Below are 22,699 nucleotides of genomic sequence, written 5' to 3'. Positions count from 1 at the left end.
GACCGCCTGCCGATGATGCTGATTTCCTATGCCGGCGATAAATATTTGATTGGCTTTTTTGTTGCCAGCCTTGTTTATTTAGCAACAATTAGCAGCTTACAAGCCAGGCGTATTATTGATTCATATATGCATAAGGATTAGCGAGAGTTTTTTTTAATTTGGTCCGCATAAACCCTGCAATATTTCTATGCAAATGCGAGCCCGCCTCTGTGTGGGGCAATAATTAATAATTTAATTGCTTCTGTTTATCTCTTAATTAAAAGGGATTTATTTGACCATTACAATAACAGCGCGCACATAAAGAGAGCTGCACAAACTGAGGCACTTTACTTTTTATCGCCTTTGCTAATTAAGTTGCATAATTAATAGCCTCGATATATTTGTTATTGACAATTGAGGCGAGGACGTGACCCCAGCCTCCCCACTTTCTATCTATGGTCGATGAAGATGACCACAAAAAGTGATTAGGGCCGAGCTTAATTAGATTTGATTGCTCAAAAGATTTGACAAACCCAATTGCAATAAAGCAAATTCAACTTGCTAATCAAATTGTCTCTCTCTTTCGATTTATTTACAGGTGAGTTACCCACAAGATTATGGCCAAATGCCGGCTCAATTAGTAAGTAGAAAGCCCGAAAATTCCACTCCACTCTGGCAGCACAGAAGGCCTGTCAGCAGCACGCCCCGAGTATGGCACACTAATTTAATTTCAGGGCATATTTGCAGTGAGTAGCGTCTTTTCTGCCTATTTGGCACAAACCTAATTAGCCGCGAAAACAATGGCAACCAACCATCGTGGTCCTCCGCTCCGTCTGGCTTCTCGCTCTGCCTCGCCTAATTTTCATAATTGTTATTATAGAAATTCAGCAGCCATAAACAAAAGGTTAGTTACTTGCCTAATGACTTGAAGTGCGTCCCGCCAAGGGCTCCAGACACTGCTCCTTCGCCGGGTTGATAAACATGTAAATGCGCTTATCATCCTGCTCGGCAAAAGTTTCGCCGAGCTCTCTATCAGTTGATTTTTGAGGCAGACAAACCGAGCATTCATAACCCAACGAGGGCCGAAACTTGCCCAATGCGAAAATGATAGCTAGCTAACAACTTTTCAACTATTTGAGGGGGAGTTTTCTGTTTAGTCACCCTCCAGGACGGGCAAACAACCCAGCGCTAATTAGGCTGCGGCGCAGATTTTTATGTGCCTGAAAATTGAAACGAAGAACAAGCCGGCCACACTAAACGCTTTTAAAGTCGCCTTAAAGGCAGGAACTTTTACGAGGACGAGAAGCGAGAAGCGAAAAGCGGGGGGCCTGCAAGGGAAAAGTCGGCCTACAAAGTTGCGAGTTGAACTTTACAACTTTCGCAATACTTGGCTGCCGTTTCAGCTGTTTATTTTTGCTAGCCACCGCTTACACAACTTCAGGCCTTGTCCTGGACAAAAGCAACGACTTCAACCGGACGCCTTTCAATTATTAATACCAATGCTCGGCCACTGCCTTGTCTCGTCTCGGCTGCAGTGTAGTTTAATTAATTAATTTGACAAAAGTTTCCAATTGAACTTCAGCAACAGTCTGGCCGGCGGCCTGTGGCTTTAAACGCCGGCCTGAAATAAGTAAATGCCGATGCTTCTGCCTCTGCAAATGAACAAAAATACATAACAAAATAGCTCAAAAAACAAATGCCAACAATGAATTAATTGTTATTTGCATGCAAAGGTTTCTGCTGAACAACAAATGAGAAAAGAAAGCCGCATTCTTCTGGCTTTCTGCCCACATACACATTGTGTTTTTGGCACTTGCTGCTGGCCAGGCTATTTATGAATATTTCAAATGGTTTCTTCATTATGCGCATGAATAGGGGATGCCTTTGATCAGCTCAGTGCAGACGTCAAATGCAGTTCTTCAGCTCTGAAAGTATTTTCTCAACTTTATTTAGGACCAGGACCGGAAAATTCTAAGGAAAATTCCTCCAGCCGCACTTTACCGATGGAAGATTACGAGTTTAATTAACAATCTGTCCGAGCCCGCCCTCTGTGTTTGGCCACCTTTCCCAAATCGAAGTTGCAGCCGCAACAACAAAAGGGCTTGCCCCATGACCTCAAAAATGTTTATGCCGCACTTCCGCTGCCTGGTGTACAGTTACTGTTTTCTGTTGCTGCCGCATGAGTTGGCTATAATTAAAAATGCTATTACTGCCAACTTCATATAAATTTTTAATTAGCAATTTTTGCTATTTTCCTACTTTGTTGCTCCCCACCGCTCAACCAACCGTTGTAGCTCCTGGCGAACTTTTTAAATTAGCACTTTGTTAAATACCCTAACGAAAAAGGTAGCACACACAGCAGAAACAACACCAGCAATGTCGGCATAAATTGTTTTTTAAAAGGATTTTGTCCATTGCCCCTTACTGGGTCCTGGGCACGCCTTCCGCCTCCTTGAACCCAAATTTTTGAGGCAGCTACGCGTGCCATGGCAGCTGTTCGCGTGAATTAAGCTCGTGGTGCGCCAGCTGTCATACATTTTTAGATAACAAAGCGCGCTCCGCAGCTTATGCAACATACAAAATAAAAGGTGAAAATGAAACGGAGTTGGCTTATTGGTGCTTTGAGCGCTGCAAACTTGATTAGCATGCAAAAGGGTGGTTTACTTTTGGCGGAAATTATTAGATTTTATGCATGGCCTAACCACCACCGCCACCGCTCCTGCGGCTGCTTGCCCTTGCCCATCGTAAAGAGGAGCAAATATTGACAATTATGACCTATAATTCTACACCCATCGGTGGAAACAGCCAGGACATAACGCCACCAGTCAAAGGGTTAACGATTTAAATTAAAAGAGCCGCTCACGCAACCACATGTGCATACTTTACGATTCAGCAGCTTTTGGTATTTGTCCCCGCACACACTCTCGCACCTTTCATGCATTTTAATTAAAATTAACTTCATTTTTATTACGGCAGGAAAAGAGAGACCTAGTTTGCTCGCTCGCCTGCAATTTTTACAATTAAATAAAGATTTTATTATCACATGCGAGCACGTCTTCGGAGTGCCGCTGTGTGGGTAAATTTTTAAGCTGCAAGCGTATAAAATTTACTGGAGGTGTCGCGTCGGCATATTTTAAAAGCTTTTTGTTACACCAGCGCGTTTACTTAGCACACAGGCCCTAGACAGAGACAGCCAGCTCTTGGGCGAAAGAGAGCGGCGTAGAGCAGCCCCATATATGCAAATTTATGTGACATTGCGACAAGCACGCGTTCACTTTGGCTTAAGGCTCACCCAAAGGAATTTCAGACTTGCTCCGCTTCGTGTTTTGTTGGGTGTGCTGTGCGGTGTTTGCTGTGTTTGTCTGTGGCTTTTGTTTTCTAGCTGACGATGCAGCAGACAACGTGCCTCAAATGTATGCAAAGCTTTGTTTAAAGTGTCGCACAAGCGAAGTGAATGTGAGCGACTTGCTGGCAGTTTAATAGCTCGCGACCTGCGCCACTGTTTATGCATATTTAATAGTTGCTATTTTTGCTAAGTGCTCAAAATTATCTTCAGTGGCTGGGCTGGGGAATCCTGGAAATCTGCCGCTAAGCCCTTCAGAACTGCACATTTCGGAATGACGATGTCATTATCGCTGCACGGCGAAAAATTACTTACGAAGTATGTAATCCAGAAACTTCTGAACAAATTATACAATTTTGAAATTTCAAGTTTATTTTTCGGTGTGGCATTCACTTTCGGCACATGACACAAAAATCTACTAATTAAATGTCTGCAAGCCTGTGCCAAGTTGCCACAGAGGAGGGCCTCTGACTCCCTGACAAGTTACACAATTAGCAGCTGGAAAACCAAAAGTTTCTCAAACATTTCAATGAATTCTCCAAATTCTGCTGCCGCACAAACTTTGGCCACCAAAAACCATTTTGCGAAGCACCTCCTGCGGAATTTCCAACGCAGGATCCCCTTGCCCAATGCTAATGAATTGCTGTAACTGACTGCTCCTAGTTCCCGTAGATTTATGCCATGAAAACTCAAAGGTAAATAGCAATCTTCCCACAGTCCGGGCGAGGAGAGACTTTAATCAAGCAATACCTTTGTTTGCCAGCCAGCCACGCCTCTCGCTTCGTTGGCCGCCCCCCAGTTGAATCAAGTTTGCATCAATTTCAATATTCCCACTGTTTTCATTTAATTTCAGCAACTTAAAACTTAATTGTGTGCTTCCTGGCTTCCGTTCGGCCCGCCCTCTTTGCTTTTAAATTTGCAAAAATTAAAGCGAGGAGTAGCTAGGGTCCTTGCAACAGGTTGCCGCACAATCTGATTTGGTGGGGAGCGGGCGGCGGTTGAGATTGCAACGCAGCAGGTCCCGGGTCGGGTCTTGTAATTTGCAGCACAGCCAGCGACAACGGCAATGATAGCCCCTCCTCTTCCCCTTTTTTTCTTTCCTGGGAAGCTCGCTGCTCCGGTTATGAATAGCCAGTGGAGCAGGCGAGATGCTGGAAATGTTGGAAAAACATGGTTGCCCGACGACCGACCCCTTCAGCTTCATCATTTAAAAGCGCATTAAAAAGTTTTTAGATTAATTTCGACGTTGCTGCTGCCGCTGCGTTTTGTTTTTGCCACTGTTTGCTACTTACTCTTCACTGCTGACGTTTTGTTTTCGCTTAATGTGGCGAATTTTAATCCAAAATTGGTGAAATTTAAAACTTGCTTGCCATGCGTCCAAAGTCCTTGGCATAATATCTGGCGAAAGAGGAAGATATGCTTCTCTCTATTTTTTTTGGAGCAACAATTGCTCCGGTTACTAATACGATTTCCATGTTCGCTTCAAACTGAGCCCCACATACGCTTATTCACGGTCTAGCATGCAAAGTGTAGTTGCTCTGGTGCACTGGCAATGCAATAGCTTTTACCTTTTCACTACACATTTGCCAAATCATCAATATTTTCCTCATCTTGCGCAGAATTCATGCATCTGAGAGTTGCTTGCAGGCGAAGATAGAGCCCCCAAAAGTGGGAATGGTCTGAAGGGGGTTAACAATGTTTACTCTGTATGCTGCGGGCATGGAGGTGGTGGGAGAAGCACTCGCTTTCCCAATCATTTTCAATAAATTTATCTGCAATTTCAGTGAACCCATACACAGATGTTAGGAACGCTCTTTGTTGTCGCTCGAATTCAATTCGAAGCAGATTTATTTTTTCCCTCAGCTCTCCATTCATAATTTCCATCAGGGAAGCCCTGTCGTTTTTTGGGCTGCTCGTTCTAATCCTTCGCTTACAATTCACGGTGAAGAGTGCGTAAGCGGGCAAAATCGAATATACTTGGGCTTAGCCTGCCTGGTTTTAAAGGCGAGTTCGCATCCCCCACAATACTTGCGTTTTATTTATTCCTTTTACCGTTCTCTATTCCGTCTTTGGGTCGACCTTTTCGCCACAAATTACACGCAATTAAACAAATTTGTCTAGGTCCCCGAGAAGAAAAAGTCAAAGCTCCTTGGTCGCAGGTCACTGATTAACAACCCCGGCCGGCAGAAATCCTATAAAAACAAAATGCGAAAAGGATAAATAAAAACAAAAATAAAGAACAATAACAGGGAGCAACATGTAAATAAATGAAGAGAAACAGAATGAAAACTCGAAAACGAGTTGCGTCAATGCGACGCCGTCGACCTTAGTCCACGCTTAGAAAAACTTAATGCTAAAGCAGCTGAGAACTAACAATAATGAATAAAAGAGTCATGTTCATTTCATACTCGGTTTTATGCTTTTCTTTTTTTTTTTAATTTGGAAGTCTCTTCAAGGTGCTTTCATAATTTTCAAATTTTGCATTTCATGAATTTTTTCTAGTGTATTGTCTGCATTCACGCCCTGGGTTCTGTCTGTGCTGCGGTACCGTTCAAAGCGGTGAGCAGGGGAAGTCCTTTTAACTTACGGCGCATTTCTGATTTACCACAAATTTGAAAACCAACAAATAGCCGAAAAATCCCCCGAAGGCGTCTTCTGTGCAATGATAAATAAAAGGGGTAAAGAAAACAAGTAAATACCGAGCCTGGAGATAGGGAAAGTAAGGGAGAGCAAACGGAAAAAGCCGTAAAAAATACTCGAGTGGAGAAACTGGATAAATTGTAAAATTCAATTTTCGGCCCTTTTCCTCCTTTTTTTCGTGTTAACACTTTTAACTTTGATTTATGCAAAAATTTCCACTTCACTTTGCACATGACCAAAAGTTTTTTCCTCGTGGCTCGTTGATTTGTTGATTTCTAACAAATATTTGCGAGGTTTTCCGATAAGGGGGGGAAAGGAATACGGACAAGCGATGACTGTCAAACGTTCCCGTGGACCCATCGTATACGAATCGTGGCGTCATTCTTTTTGTCACCTCATCTCTCCTCGTGGCCGTCTGATCCGACTACTTTATGTGCAGACCTCCCGCTCTTGTCATCCGTCATCTCCTCGCCGCCTTCCCTTTACCTCGTTAGTGTCACGGACCAACACTTCCGGTTCACTCCATCCGTAATCCTCCGCCAGGAGCAGCCTTTGTCTCCGGGTAAAAGTCGCACGCTTTCATTTATCAGTGCTTCCCCACCCGATTTAATATCAATTTAAATTTTACGAAATTCATCGTGCGATGCGAGGAGAATTATTCATGACCGCCATTCATTAGCCATGTCATCGGCCATCGTCATCAATGTTGCAATACTTTTAATGGCAATTATGAATATTACACGCACGCGTGCGACCTGCGCGACTTTTTCTAGCTAATTAAATGGATCAGTCCCGCACGGATTCATTTGCTGCCTTTCAATAATTTAATTGCCAGAAGAAGGCGAGCTGAAAAAGCTGACTTAAAAAAGTAATAAACCGGAAGCACATCACGAGCTCGCTGCGGAAATGGGGCAAAAAGTACAACGCTGTGGTGTTCCCTTCGACACAAAGTCGCCGGTGGGTTCGAAAACAGGCGTTGGCAGACGGAGAGGGGGAGGGAGGGGTGGCACAGGAGGCGGCGGTTCACTCGCTCATCATCGCCAGTTTTATATGTTTATCTGTGCGCGAAAATGCATTTTTGCATACAACATAACCGCAACAGATGCGGTCGCTTCAATATAAATGCAGTTACCAATGGTGGCCTCCTCCTTCTCGCTGCCGTGTGTGTGTGTGTGTGACAGTGTGTGTGTGTGCTGTGGTCATTACAGGGAATCGCGCTTGCATTTTCCGTGTGGGTGTGCGCCAATGTCTGTTTTTATGGCCCGTGTGTCTGCCCTTCTGTCTGCCAGGCAGTTTTCCTGTTTTTTATTTTCCCTGGTCATTTCCGTTTTTGCCGGGTCTGTTGTCCATTATGCGTCCTTTCCTCGCTCATCACTAAAAGGGCAAAATAGGGGTAAATCGGAATGTGGAACAGCCTAGAACAATGCGGCGTTCACTTGGCAGACCTGACTTTTGGGAGGCATACATATGTTCACTCCAAAAAAAAGAAATCAAAACCCTTAGCTGGGACCTTTGATTTTCAGGAATTTGTGGTAGCTTTAAAAAAAAGTGCGTGCGAAAAAAAAGTGCTGATTGAAAGCAAATAATTTTAAGTTGTATTGGGGTGCTTTTATGTCATCACTTCAATTTTCTCTAAGTGATATGTTGCATTTGTAAAACGAATATGCCAGGCCGCTTGGAATTGGGAAAGCCGATCAGAGCTGCCTGTGTGTGTGTGTGTCTGTGTGTGTGCTAACGCTAATTACCAGACTTACGGCATGGAAGTGCACCTTTAAAGCGGATTCCTTGTTAAATGCATTTCCCGAAAAAGCCGCTTCCCATAAGCCACAAACACACTCAGTCGCAGTCGCACAGGACAAGCGCAATCAAAGCGCTTCAGCCGGCTAATGAAGAGCAAATGCAAATGGCTCTCCGCCGTGTCTCTTTCTGCGGCTCATTAATGCGCATAATCAAAGCGGCAAAGGCAGCCCCAGCAGCAGCGGCGGCGGCAGAGACAGAGACAGAAGCCGAGGCATCGGCATATTTGTCACATGATTACCGTATCAAATAACACGCAGACACACGCACAATATCTGACTGGGATTACACGGCATGGGGACAAGGCTGCCCAACCATCCTCCTCGACCAACCTCCGTCCCATCCGATCTGCCAGTCTGCCATCATAAAGCAAATTTCGCGTTTCGCAACTGAAAACCACAAGCACCATAATTTGGCACTATCCACAGTCGACAGCGGTGCCGGTCGGTTTTTGGTGTAGCGGTGGCCAAAGAAGCGTCCAACCATTCCATCACATTCACTCAGACATCCATCCAGAACGTTCACTGTAAAAAAAAGGTGGCAATACACATATGATTCATCTCGCTGACGTTAATTTCATAATACTTAGATACTAAGATGCAATCCACAGTTTAACAGAAACCGAACGTTAACGGCATACTTTATTTGACAGATTACAATTCCTCCTCCATCGAGCGCCCATAAACTTTTCCCGCTGTGCATCAGGCCATCCTTGCATTCAGGACAGGCGCATCAGGCGGCACATTGGGCAGAGGGAGCGGACAAAGACAGCCCGCAAGCGTGTGGCAATAGACAATGTCTGTGCATATTTGTCATGTGCAGCCCCGTTTCGATGCGGTCCTGCCTCCTCCACCTCCACCTCCTCCATCTCCACCGCCGTCCCGCTCGCACCAGTGCACATATGCTGCCAAAACTGAAATTGAAACTGTTTAGAGATGTTGTTGTTAGGGGTCTCTGCTTTTGGTCTTTGGGCTTTGGCCCGGCCTGGCAGGCAGATAATTTGCCTGAAAACCCATTTTCCGGTTGTTGTCTCCATTTCTCGACTACCATTCAGTGTTTCTCCGTGTTTCTGCGTACTTGTGCTCGCCTTGTTCGACATCTTTTGAACAGTTTTTGATCACTGCCGTGGAACTGAAAGGATCATTTGAAGCCTTCCAGGCTGACGTAACTTTACTTTCCCATTTTCGGGCCGTTATGACCGCCATGAAAGGCCTTTTTTAAGCTGAGGCGCACATGTTTCGCGCTCTTCAAAAGCTCTTAGGACAAGTGCAGCTTTTTGCTTTTACAGCTCACAAAAACACTACCAATTGCCTTAGTATTTTGGACGAAATAACCACTTACCTCTGCACTGACAAAAGGATGGACCTGACTACTTAAAAGTACTATACGTACATCAATTGCATCGTTAATATTTGTAATTTTAATCGAAGGCTTGGAGGTCATACGGTCAATAATACTTTTTTTTTGGAAATACCACTGTTGAATTTTCGCGGTCTTTTTCTCTGTGTAAAAAAATGTTAAGTCGCACATGAAACGTGTCCCAAATGTCGACCGCCTCAGGACTACAGCACTTAACGGCATGGTTGGCTCGGCTTAAGTAGTCGCAGTCGCCGGCGCACAGGAGGGGAACCAGATTACTGGGAGAGCAGGACTAGTCACGGTCTCTGCTATTCCATATTCATAATTGCTAATGGAATATGCTGTGACAACCGCAATGATGACGAGGAGTGGGTGAGCCAGCCAGCCCCGTCGTAGTGATGATGGTGATTATGAGCAGCCCACTACAAAGTGTTTTGCCCCCATATTTCCCTGCTGCTTTGGACCATTCCTGGGAGAAATTAATTTGCAACTTGTGAGACATTTGGCGCTGGCGTCTATTTACATTGTATATATTACGTATACGCCTGGATGTCGGAGGAGGAGGTTATGTTTTCGGGCGACCGCAGCTGCTGACGACGCTCGACTCCAAGGCGCTTTTAGAAAAATGTGGGCTAATTTCTAGTCGCCCGTCACCTGCAGCTATGTTCACCTTTTTTCATCCACTTTTTGTCGTGTTCTTCTTTTGTTTTTGGTTTTTCCTCTTTTGCCGGTGCTGGTGGCGAACTTTTTGGTGGCTGGCTCTTTGTTAATTGGTTCAGTCACCTGTCTCTTGATCTGCCAGTCAAGCGTACACGACCCGTGGAGTCGATGGCAGCCGCACCACCACGCCACCGACACCGCCACCGACATTGCCATCGCCATCAAAGTAGCACCGCAACCGGACGGATGGTTGAAGGCGACAACGCCGACAGGAAAATACGGAGGAAGGAAGGAAGGAAGCCGGATCCTAGGGCCGCTCCATTTGCCAACCTGCCCAATGAACGTTTTAGATTACAATAAGTTAGGCCCAAGTCCAGGGTGGATTCCTGGTGAGCTGTGCACATTAGCCAGTGGTGGCTCGACCACAAAGTTGGCACGCCGCTCCGCCGTCCGTCGTTAACCTAATTGGCCATCACCACCCACTTTGCGGGTTTTTATGACGACGGCGACGGTGTCGGCCAACTTGGCCCGAGCCCATAGTCGAAGCGCCAAGAAACAACAGCAACAACACAGCTGCAACTTTGGCTTTGTCGACGCCTTGACTGTCACATTTTTTGACATTTTTATTCTACATTTTGTGCTATTTAGTTGGTTGTTGCTGTTGCTCTTGCTTATGGTATTTTCTATTAGGGGTTTGTTTTTTCCTCTTTGTCACCTGGCTATAATGGTTTGACATTGCCTACTTTTTAGAGCACAGTCTCGTCGTTTATGGCTGGCCACGGTCTGGGACTTGGACAAGAATCCGCACAGGGAAAAAAAAACAGAAGTCAATGTCCGCCTTACGGCTATTGCGTTTTGAAATATTAAAGATTCTTCATTTAGATGTTGATTAGTTGAAGGAGCAAGATTCAGGTTCCTGTCTGGATTGCAGAACCGTTCAAACTCCTTGACTTATAAAATATTTGGTTGTTAAGTTTGCGAAAACTGGTTTCTTCTCAGTGTAAAATGTGCTGGGAAAGAAGGCTTCTCTGGTGGCCTGCCTTTTACGCTTGGTTTGGCTCGGCTTTCTATTTTTGTGATTAATAGGTGTGTTAATGGATGTCATTTTGATGTTTCCGCCAGACTCATGTCCACAAACCCGAGACCTTCCTTGGCAATCCTGCCCTGCTCCTGCTGTCTCGCCCCTCTTATTACGCGCTGACCCTCACGCTTTTGGCCGTGCTCGGTTTTATGTTTAATTTGAGCATTTCTCGCTAATTTTTAAGGCTCGCCATTAAATGTAGATAATTTTTTATGCTTCTCTTCTGGTCTGCGCAGTGTCCATTGCCATTCATTTACCGTTTCTATGCCTAGGTTTACGGCCCCGCCCCATTTTGTGGGCACGTCGTAAAAGCGAAAATGTAACGAGCCGGCGTCACGAGCTTGTTGCAAGTTGGAGGGTCAATGGAGGGTCACAATGCCCCAGTTGTTAAAACCTTTTATTCGCTGTCGTAGACAAATCGTTTAGGTATTTCACTGTTCTATTCCTTTTCCTTTTAATTAGTCGCAAATTCGTTTGTAAAGTGCCGTCGAAAGTGGCCAACGGCACGAAAAAGCTTAAAATCAATAGTGGGCTTTAAAAACTATGTTCTCGTCGGTGAACACGGCATAGGATGCAACATGTTTTTCGCTCACCCAGCAGCTACGCCCCCTGGTTTTATTGCCCCACGCCGCCACTCGCACATATGTATGAAGAACGCCTGATGTTGCAGCAGGCGCGCAGTAATCGATATGTAAACATGCGAGTTTGCGTTTCGAATCCATGGACAAGGGTTAAGGGTGCAGGGGTGTGTATAAATTTAGAAGCAAACACGCCGACAAGCCAAAAAACAACAACGACGTAGCAGCGACGGCAACAAGCTGCAATCGTTGTGGCATGCAACATGTTTTTATATATAAATCAATTACTTACCAAACATGACGCGGAGCAGAGTGAAGCAGCGAGGATCGTCGGTTGGTGTTCGGGCGACGGGGGCAACTGGTAGCGTGCAATGGATTTATGGCCGTAGAAAAGGGAATCCTTGTGTGTTCGTGCCACTCGGCTTCGGTATGTGCCGCAAGTCCATTAAAGTTATTCAAATTGTTCCGCAATTTGATTAATTCCCGATTGTGCCAAGTGCCGGGACTCGGGATTCGGGGACATGACTAACTTCGTTACGCAAGTGCCCTTCCACGTCCTGGTTGCGCTAAAACGAATTTTCTATCTTTAAACCATAGACGCACAAATTTAACAAGCCAAATCTAATTACGCCGCTAATATTAATTGAGCCTTGTGTCCCTCGAAAATTATAATCAACCGAAATAAAAATTGAAATTGACGCGACAGATTTCCGGACTGTGGGAAAATCCTCGAGGGCGGAAATTTGTCAACAAAATGTTCGACCATGAATTGATATAAATGTGGGGCCCAGAGGCTGGCTACTGGGCCGGCGAATAATGCGCTAAATAAATTGCGAAAAATTACATAAAATATTTAAGCGCATTCAAGTGTAGCGCTATAAAAAATGGCGCGGCATTAAAAATGTTTTTTTCTCTTGATGGGGCTGGCAAGTGAAAGCAAAGCGAGCGGTAAATGGCTGCCGGTGAGAGCAGAAAACGTGGAAGGCTCTTAGGAAAGAGAAGTCGGATAGGCGGGGGAAAACGGGGAAATAGAGCCCAACAAAGGAAAGGACTGGCAAGGATTTCAGGCAGCGAACAAATTTTTTGTACATATAGCCGTAAGCAAATAGCTGTCTGAATATTAGACATTTGAGAATTGGCATGCCAAATTTGTTCATTGACTTGCAACCCCAGCAACAATGCTGCCACCTGTCATGCAAATGAAAGGAGCGTGTTGTCTCGGCGCAGAAGCTCTTTAAAGTCAGGCAGACAAAGAACGGGGCGAAATGTTTGGTTTTCCGTCGTTTCCTCCCAGACCCAGACGTTTTTAATGCATTTTTTATTGGACTGCTGCCGCACAAAACGACAAGCAAATAGAGAAGGCCATAAAAATAAATAAGGCACAGCGCGGGTGTGTTGGCCGTGTGGGCGGGGCTATGGACTTTTCCCAGTCCATATTAACACCCAGAAACCTCTGGCGAAACGCGAGCGCAGCATATTTCTGCTATTGCCAGTGTCCAGCCGCCATAAATTTCATTGCTATTGAATTTTGTATGAACCCGGGAGCGGGTCCTGCCGCTCGGGTCAAGCTCTCCATACGTGCTTCGTGGCCTCTTTAAAAAGGTATAATTTATTTTAAAAGATCCCCTCAACACAACGCCGGTATACCGTACCATTCTGTAAAGCACACAACACCCCAAAGAGGCGGAGAATCAATATCCCGACAAGATTTATACCGCCCGGTAATCGTTGCTAAGGTCAGGACGAGAATCTCTGACTGGGCTCATTAGAAATGCCAAACGGCAAATGCTTGTCATTTGCATATATACACACACTTTTAGCACACTCGTGCCCAACTCTTTTTCCACTGCGGAAAAAGCTGGGTATCAGAATACTATACCGCAAAAATAGAGTATTTTAGTTGAAACTGAAAAACGTCTCAATTCAGAATTTTGGGTTTCTTGTGTTATCAGACCGAAATATTATCTATCCCCCCACTTATTTTCAGTGCACTTATATACCATGTCGCATTACAGGCGACTGAATATCTTAATAGACAGCAAGAGTCGCGTGGCGCAAGGAGCAAATAAAAAATTGCCCAACTTTCGGCCGTGCGTAAAGTGTGGAAAGTCATGAAGCGCGGGGCTGAGGGTGAGGCTGAGGTAGGGGGAGGGGGCGGGGCAGGGGAATATCAATGAAATTGTCATACACAAGTAAATGTTCTGAGATAAAGAACGAAAAGGGAGCCAACCCCGGGGAAAAACGGTTGTCTACCTTTGAGGGCACGGGAGTTTTTCTACTGCATTTGCTGCCAGAATCTTGAATCGTGAGACGCGCAGCGCAGAGCAGTCAGTGGCAGACAGTCGTAGATACAGACACTCAGATACTCGGGGAACACATGTTTTGAATAATTTATGCGGGCGGGCGCTCGAAATGTGCCCACCAGGAGCTTCCCCCATCCCACCGGTCTCCCCAAACCAATAGCTTGGCACTAGGCCAGGCAAAGTTTTTTGCACTCTCGTACCAGGAAGGGAAGAGTGTGTGGGGGGAAAGGTGATAAATGCATAAGCAGGAAAAGTTTTGCGCCTCCTTGCTTTCCTTTCGATTTCGCTTTGTGCAGGCTGGATGGAATGGAATGGAGTGGAGTATACTAATAGCGAAATTGCTACAAATCGTTTTGGCCAAACTTGTGCAAGTTTATTTTCCCGAGTCGCACAAACACGTAATGTAGCTGGAGTCATTTTTTCTCGCCTTTCGACATTCTAATTTAGCTGCGCTTCAAATATTTATGCAAACAAATTGAAATAAGAAGAATTTTCGACTCTCGGAAGCAATATAAGCCGAAGAGTAAATATTTAGCTGGGAACTCCCCTTCTATATACGCTTCTTCTATATAAATTACCCTCGTTTTCCCCTTTTTTAATAGAGAGAAAAAATGAAATAAAGTGGCCAGGGAAGAGTTCGCTCTTAGACACGAGTATTTCATATTAAACTTGAGCTGAGCCGGTGACTCTTTCCTGTTGCTGTGGTTTTGATATCCCCCCTCCGGCTTTTGCGGACGGAGTTTGGCAAGAACCGCAGCTGCTCCACTTTGGCGGCATTTTCATATAATTTATTGCCTGCTCTGCCGCCAGCCGGCAGGTGGGATAGGTGGTTCAGTCGGCTGGTGGATTGAGTAGGGTTTGAGTCGCATATCTGTGTCTGTGTAGCCGCAGCTACAAGTTGCGTTTATCAACTGACAACTAGCTAACAAATAGCGCTCGTTGAGTGGGAGGTTCAGTGGTTGTCTCATTTGGCCTTTTAATTAGAATTTATTGTATGACAGGCTGGCACTTTAAAGATGCCTTTAAGGCATCCTCGGAACGGAAAATTCCCTCTTTCCGTTAGCAGAAACAGCTGCTGCTGCAAGAACGGCAGCAATAATTGTTATTTCAAAGGAGGGTTGAGCGGGAGGTGAACCGGAGATTGCCGCTTTGTTATGGCTGCAGTTTTCCGCTGTTGTTATTTTTACCTACATATGCAATTTTTTGCACCAAGGCTGGCACTCGCCGCTGCTCCCACGTCCCTGAACCACTGCATCCCCAATGCCGTCATCGTCAGCGGCATCATCAATGCTGTCAGCGGGTGGGGCAAAGGGGAGGCGATATTCGACATCAATGAACCGATCCGGTGCACCAACGGAAATATTGAGTCGTATCTGTGTCGCGAGCGAAACACGCATTCGTACAGTTGGGGTCGCACAAGTAGTACATTCTACTTTAACAGTTCTTACTGTACTATAAAATTTTTGGGTAAAAAAATATTTTATTAAATTGAATAAGTCATCGAATCCGAATTGTGAAATGAGAATAGGTTTGTAAGAAGTGCATATGTATATTTTACAAGATAGACCGTGCTCCACCGTGCTTGCTACTACTTTGACCGCCAATGTGCGCTGCAGACAGACAAACACAATGAAAATCCTTTAATCGACAGAAACATATTCGATTTTAATATTCATACGCCGTCGTCATAAATTCATGACAAAGAGAGCACAGAACACAACACAGACCATACAATATATGAGGGCGATGATAAGGTCCCCCAACACCCGCTCCCCTTTTGCTCAAACGATTGAGTGCGGAGTTATTATCAACTGGGCTCGTGACTGAATTAAAGTGAGAGCGACTGGCTGCTGAATCACCCACTTGGAGGCCATTTTGCGGCAAATGAAATTATGATAGTCATGGACATAGACACGGAAAAGTGCTCATTATGTTGGTATGCCTGCTTTCTAATTTGGGCACTTCTATTTCCTCGTGTCCAGGCAACTCTGAGCCCTCTAAGCCTGCTCTATTTTCCTGCAGGCAGTAATAATTCCCAAAGCTCCTTTTTGACTAGATAATCACATGGTGTGCATATCATTTGCCTCACTCTCAATTACACATGATCTCAGCTTTTCAGCTTTGTTCGCTTTAAAAGCGTCTTCGAGTAGAAAATCGCATGTGAGCCTTTGTGAGAAATTAAACAACAACCCCCGAAGAGCGAGGCAAGGTCTGGTCAAAGGGATGGACAAATATAGAAAGGACACTACACTTGGGGAAAAGTAACTTCTGAATCAGGGCTGAAATCCGTTATTTTATAATAATAATTATCTAATTGAAGGCTCAGTTGGTGGATCAATTCTGAACGCAAAAAGCAACGCATAATTAAGAGGCAGCAAAAAAATAATTATTCCAACATTTTTATTAAATAAATCAATGCATAATTAAATTTTTGTGCAAATATTTATGAGTAGATGAATTTCCATAATTCGTGCAGCTTTTTTCTCAGTCCATGAATGGCTCATTACAGCAACAATAAAGGAAAACGGAATGTAGGGTTCTTCCCAGCTTTTGATGACGTTGACACCCTTTGCTTCCGTCTCATGCTCCCTTCTCCATGTCCGTCAGTGAGGCGCACTTCAAAAACTTAACCGTTAGGCATATGCGTGATTATCTTTCCACTGCTGCCTCGGACAACAACAACAACAGTAGCAACAATGACAAGGGCGACGGGCTGAGGGGGTGGTAGGTGGGAGGCAGCAACCCTCATAGGCAACAATTGCGCGCTGACCCAGTTACCCGGCAACAAAGGCGGAAGCAAAGGAAACACGCTGAAAGAGAGACAAGAAGGGCTAAAAAGGCACATGTCATCATAGAAATCAGTGAGTGCCCAGCAAACTGCCCACGCCCTCCGGCAATGGGGCGTTGCTTATGAACAGAGAGGAGGGAGCACAAGTCCTGGTTGCGGAGGCTGTGGCGCTGGGAAAATTCATTAAAATGGCACAGAGGCGAGACAACAATGAAACGGTCCACTTGGGTTCCTGCTCCTGCTTCTGCTCCCGCGCCCGCCCCCTCTCCCTCTCCCTCTCCAACTCTCCTCCAGAAAAGTGGACAGCAGCTTATCGTTCTGGCCATATGTGCCACACAGGCGCACACACACACACGTAGAGGACGAAGAGGACGGGTGCACACACACACATACTCAGTTACTAATCAAATATTTAGCATACTTTTTAGAAAGCATATTAAAATAACATTTCCGGTCAGCTTGACAAAATGGAAATTGTCTCACAGTCGCACACGGACCCAAGCGGCAGCGGAGGGCATTAGCCCGACTTTCTGAACCGTGTAATGCACACTGATACACACAACACTAGCAAGGATGTCCCGTGGAGAGCTGGCAAATCCCCGTAGCATGCCAGGCCGCCGGCACTTGGGGAGCGTTAATGTGCCATAACGAATGCATTAGAGGCTCGTACTTAGCAAGCGCAGTTAGTTCGCAACCCTTTTGGGTAGTGGGCGGGGAAGGGTGGAAGAAGGGCATTTAAAATTTAATTACCCACTACAGCGGACTTGAAGTAAACCCCCAAAAATAAAGCCAGAGTGCATTACTTTAATAAAATCCAATGAAGAACAAGGGAAAAAAGTAGAGGCGCAAAAACGTATGCTACATAACATATGTTGAACACAATGCACAACACCACAACAGTGAGCAGCTTCTGCTGATATCATTACTCAGCCCACACGTACACGCACACTCACACTAACACTCGCACTCGCACTCACACTCACAGACTGGCTATCACGCTCACAGCCACGCACACACGGGGAGCTTCCGCTTTCGCTTTTTTGCTGTCGTTTTTTGTGTGTGATATTATCAAGTGAAGTGCTTTTGCGGTTTTCGCGGCTGTCTTTGTCTATTGCATACGACACGCTCTCTTCCCTCGCACGCGTGTGCCAGTGTGCGTTTTGGCTTTTCTTATTATTCCTATTACCGCATGTTGTTTTTGTATTCGAGCTAATTCCTTTATGTGCGCGGCTATGGGTATATAAAACGTGCAGCCACATAAAAATAAAAACCCCAGCAACAAATAGCAAATAACAAATAAGGCACAACAAAGCAGAAGCCAGCAGGCAAAGAGCAAATAAGCCAAAAGCAAAGCGAGAGCGAGCAGCACGATAAGCCAAGTGGCGAATTCAAGCGTAGTCAGCATTGATAGCTGATGATGGGATGCGAGTGGGGAGTGGGGAGGGGGTGGCGGATGGCGGTTGGCAGCGGGGTATAAAGGTGCCTACTTCACACAAAATTACCCTTTTCAATTTGTGCGGTGTGCGGAGTGCTTCCCCCCCTGCAGCTCCCTCCCTCCCTCTCTTTCGCCAGCTCCCGTTTATTGACTTTTTGTCATTGCCGCTAATGCATAGCAGCAGAATCTGAACAAACACACTCGCCCACCTACACAGAGGCACACCCAGCAGCCAACACACTCACACACACATCCTGCTTAGCACAATACAGTCGGCATCAGCAGTAGCTGAAGTTGTAGCAGCTTTATTTTTATGGGGCGCATTACATTTAATGTTTGGCTTAACTCGGCGACTCCCGATGTTCTCTGGGAATCCGACTCCGGTCCTGCTTCCGATTCTGATTCGCACACTACAAGAAAACATGTGTATTTCTTTTGTTGGGGGTCTCCAACTATGATCGGTGCTCGCTGCAAAACTCCGCTCGCTTTTCCCAGTGCATGCTCGCTGCGATAGCTGCTGCTGTGCTCAGCTCAGCTCCTCTTCTACTCTTCTGGTTTTGGCTTCGACTTTTTGTGTGAGTGCGGTAATTAAGTGTCACATGTAATTACAATACACTCATGTGCTTTGTAATTAGAGTTTAGCGCTGCAATAAAGCAGGGAAAAGCAAACGGAAGGCAGGAACAGAAGCCACAATGCGCAAGCTGCTTAGCCGGCTAATTTAAATGAATATTTCCCACGAGCTGTGCAATTATTTGCACTGCTGTTTTTTTTTCGGGGTAACCAAATGGGAACAAGTGGATTCCGTTTTGATGAAGCTGCAGCTGTGGAAACGGTTCTGGTCGCCCTGGTCAGCAAATGGCAAAGCTAGCACTGGATAATGATTAACTGCAGTTCGCGTGGCACAATTGTTTCCACTTCCTACTTGCCTACTTGCCCACCTGCCCACTTCCCTTGTTGACTCTAACCAAGCTGGGGAACCGGACCAAAACAAAATCCGAGAGCTGTGCAAATGCTTAGTGAAATAATCTAAAGTGGTGCTGAAGAACCGCCGTAATTTATTTAAATTGCGTAAACATCAAATATTTATATTGTTCTCTCTCTCTTTTATTTTCTCTTTTTATGTACCGTTCTCGTATTCGTGTATATATACTTCATCTACTACAACTACACACCACTACTACTGAAAAAACCATCTTCAACTTCTGTCTGTGCCTGCCCTGCCGCCTGTGCATCAACTACAAACTACAAACTACAAAAAAAAAATATAAAAATACATTAACCAACTGCCTGTGCCTGTGCCAACCTGCTCCTGCTCCTGCTCCTGCATCTTCATCTGCATCTGCATCCGAATCCGAATCTGAAACTGAAACTGCTCCGCGCACCCGCATCCGCATCCGCACCTGTGCCTGTGCCTGTAACTGTGTAACTGTAAATCAGCGCGGAAGCGACGAACTTTTGAGTCAAGCAGCAGTCATGGCGCCCGCTTCCGACAATAACAATCAGGACCTGGCCACAAAGAAGGCCAAACTGGAGCCGGGCACCGTGCTGGCCGGCGGAATTGGTAAGTCTTCTGCTCCCCCTGCTCTTTCCATCTGACTTTGTCTGTCCTCCCTGTCTGTCTCTCTCCTCCTTCATCTTTACCTTTGCCTTTTGTCTTGGCCAAAGCCCTTCCCTTGCCGCTGTCGTCCCCCGAACGGCGCACGTTAAGTCCATTTTGCAGCCATAGTCTTGGTCACGGTTGGGTTTGTCTGCCAATTAACCACACCCACCCGAATGGTACTCAACACGGGGAGAAAAGGAATGCCGCAGTGAAGGCATTTGTCCGAAAAGAATATGTTTTAAGTAGTTACAGAAGTTACAAAAAAGTCTATCCCATGCCTTCATACCGTTAATGTAATCCGAAGAAATTGCGTTTCAAAATCCCTTAACATTTTTCAGTACCTTATAATGCATGCAGTTATTATTAAAGCTTCAATCGTCCGTTTTCCCTCGGTGCAGCATTAGACTTAAGCCCTTTACTTGGCCACAAAGTCGCCGAAGCACTTGAGTACCCCCAATTGACGGCGAGCAAGCTTTAGTGCCTATAGCCAATTAACCTACTAATTAGCATGGAAACAAGCCAACAGCGAAAACATTTGGCTCGGCCCTTTGTGCAGTCTTAAAATTATTAGGGAAAAATGGATCGGGCTCGTTTGCTTTATGTGCGCCGGTCGCTGACTGGCCACGCACTGTGTCGACACATTAATTAGCCGCCCAGGCCCACACACACACGAAAATGTGTGCGAAAGCACCCTGCATATGCCGCCGCAAAGTAATAAAGCTAATCAAAAACCGCAGACCAACCCGACAAAACCAAACTGAAGCGTAACCAGCAGAATAAACCACACATTAGGCAAATATTTGACGGGTTCGCCGGCTCCCCGCCAAAAGCTGAAACTGGATCTGAAAACCGAAGCCGAGTACCTGCCCACAAAAATCCAGTGAGCCACAAAATGGTTGCCAATGCAAACAAATCAATAGGCAACAATTTCCGCTGAAATTCAAAAGTAATCGACTGTTCCACCCGGGGATTGTGTTGCTTTTGTTAGGACGAATTTAATTAACGCCATATGCAGGTACTGAGCGTCGATATCCTTTCCGTGGCATTTTTCAAAATGCTTTCGCAATTTCGCCGTAATTAACAGCGTTCACCGCCGCCAGCTACATCGATGATGAGTGTATGTGTGTGCTTGTGTGTGTTTATGTGTGTGTGCCACAAAGAGAAGGCTTGAGTATTAGCCGCCAGACAGTCAAAGGTCACGGCAGGGGATGGGTGGACGCAGGGCGAAGGACGAGAAGGCGGGTTGCGAAAGGATCGACAGCCTGTGAATGGCAATCGACTGGGAGCGAAAAAATGGACGCAAAAGCGGAAGCATAATATTTATTTATTACTTTACAAAGGACTTTTCTATTAATTAAAAAGCAACAAGCAGACACCCGCACACACGCACAGAGAGAAAAGCATTTAGCGGTTCGCCTTTCACCCTGCCTTTTGCATTGTTCGACGGCCACAGACGACGAGTCGAGTTTGACCCAACGGCACTTTGGTGGCCGTGCTCCCGCAGCTTCTCCCCTTTTTTGACACCTGCCACCTGCGGCCATTTTAATTTTCCACGCAAAGTTCTTGTGCAAACACACAGAGAGGCAGAGGCCGCAGCAGAGGCAAAGGCAGCTTTCTGTCCCGCTCTATTAAAGTCGCGCTTAAAGGGAGCTGGATGCTCCATGGGGCAGCAGGGGAAGGTGCCCGAAATCCAATGAATTCATTTCTGTGGTCGCCACTTAGAGCTCTCCCATCGCACACAAAGGCACAGGCCATGCCGATGATGCCGAAAATAATAACAAAGGAACTGCTAAATAAATGTGTAAGGACACTTTTATTGCACTGCAAGCAGCAATACATGTCGGGGCTCCAGGAGTGACGGAGATCACAACAAAAGCCAGACAAGTAAATAGCAGAATCCAAAAAGCAACAATGAACATTGTATTCCTGTGCGGTCGAGCCTTAGATAAACACACGCACTCGGCTCAATCGTATCCGTGCGCCACTAAACCAATACATCGATGGGGCCACTCGCCCACACCTACGCTCTTGTTTCCGTTACACGAGCTTAGCAGGACATGCAACAAATTTTTCACGTAAATGTAATAAAAACACTTTGGCATGTGCAGCGCGTAGAGGCGAAGAACCAGGACTTGGCAACAAGCAGGGAGGTGGCGCCACGCCCACCCACTTGAAGTGAGTGGCTCGTGCTTTAATGTGTGGGTGGGCGACTGCGTATGGTGGTTGAATGAGGCACACACACACACACACACACGCACACTTGCAGCCAGTGGCCTGCCTGCGAAACTCGGACTCAGAAGTTCGGTCCCTTTTGGTCCGAATTTTGGCCGGCTAATAAATAGTTTCGCTTGATTTATTCGATTTTTTATTATTAGGAATATATTATGCCAGGTATACGAGACCCCAGGGAGTATAACTGTAGCAACCAGTTCCTGGGAGCACTGGTAGAAAAATTAGGTAGTCGAAGCAGCTAGAAAAATATGTTTCTGCAGCAGAATGTTAAAAAGTATGCTTTAATCAAATCGGTAAAATCGGATAGGCTTGAGTTCCAATAGAATTATACGCATCGATTAGAAAATTACGAACTCATTGACCAATGGCTCCAAACTTTTCTCAGTGTGGAGACCATGGCGTGGTCATGTCGCGTGTCCGGCTGAAACATCAAGCGTGGCCAGACCTTGTTTTGCTTTTGTTGTCGCCACACTCGTACACTCCCCGCCGTTTCAGTTTGTTGTTTATTGTTACAGCTCTCACACATGCACCGCCCCCACGCTGTTTGGATAGTCCACCAACATTTGTTTGTTTATTGACCGATTTTGGGGGCTTAATGGTCAGCTCACCACCTATGGCAGCTAGGAAACAAGGTGAAAAAAAGAGTTTCACAGCTGTTGCCGCTGCGTATGCACTGTGTTTTTCGACGTCGCTCTGCATTGCTAATTCCGTGCCCAGACAGCCGGCGGCAGCGGGGAAAATATGCTGAAAAAATATCTAAAATTTGTATATCCAGTGTTCTGTTTTTTTTATGCATGACCGGTCATCCATAAGCCTTAAATCAGCCCGCCACGGTCATCAATTTAAAGCTCCAAGTGTGTTGCTGTCAGCACATCGAGTCGATGCGATGGCCCATCCCCTTGG

At 45.7% G+C, this 22,699-nt stretch overlaps 1 protein-coding gene across 10 annotated transcripts in view; it reads left to right on the top strand.

The window, feature by feature from the left end:
* LOC108098665 (polypyrimidine tract-binding protein 1) overlaps positions 1-22,699 on the top strand; it is a 133,403-nt gene that overhangs the window by 77,615 nt on the left and 33,089 nt on the right. For 9 of the 10 annotated variants that reach the window (XM_017201750.1, XM_017201747.1, XM_017201744.1 and 6 more), the window contains one exon: positions 19,402-19,525. The exons of the other annotated variant lie outside the window; for it this stretch is intronic. In XM_017201750.1, coding sequence (XP_017057239.1) covers positions 19,402-19,525 — 124 coding nt within the window. The remainder of the gene's footprint in view (positions 1-19,401; positions 19,526-22,699) is intronic. 10 annotated transcript variants of the gene reach the window in all.

The sequence above is a fragment of the Drosophila ficusphila genome, unplaced genomic scaffold, assembly GCF_018152265.1.
Source record: "Drosophila ficusphila isolate 14025-0441.05 unplaced genomic scaffold, ASM1815226v1 contig_791, whole genome shotgun sequence".
Lineage (NCBI taxonomy): Eukaryota > Metazoa > Arthropoda > Insecta > Diptera > Drosophilidae > Drosophila > Drosophila ficusphila.
Note: the sequence above shows the minus strand (reverse complement) of the source record. Positions and strands in the feature narration are given on the sequence as shown.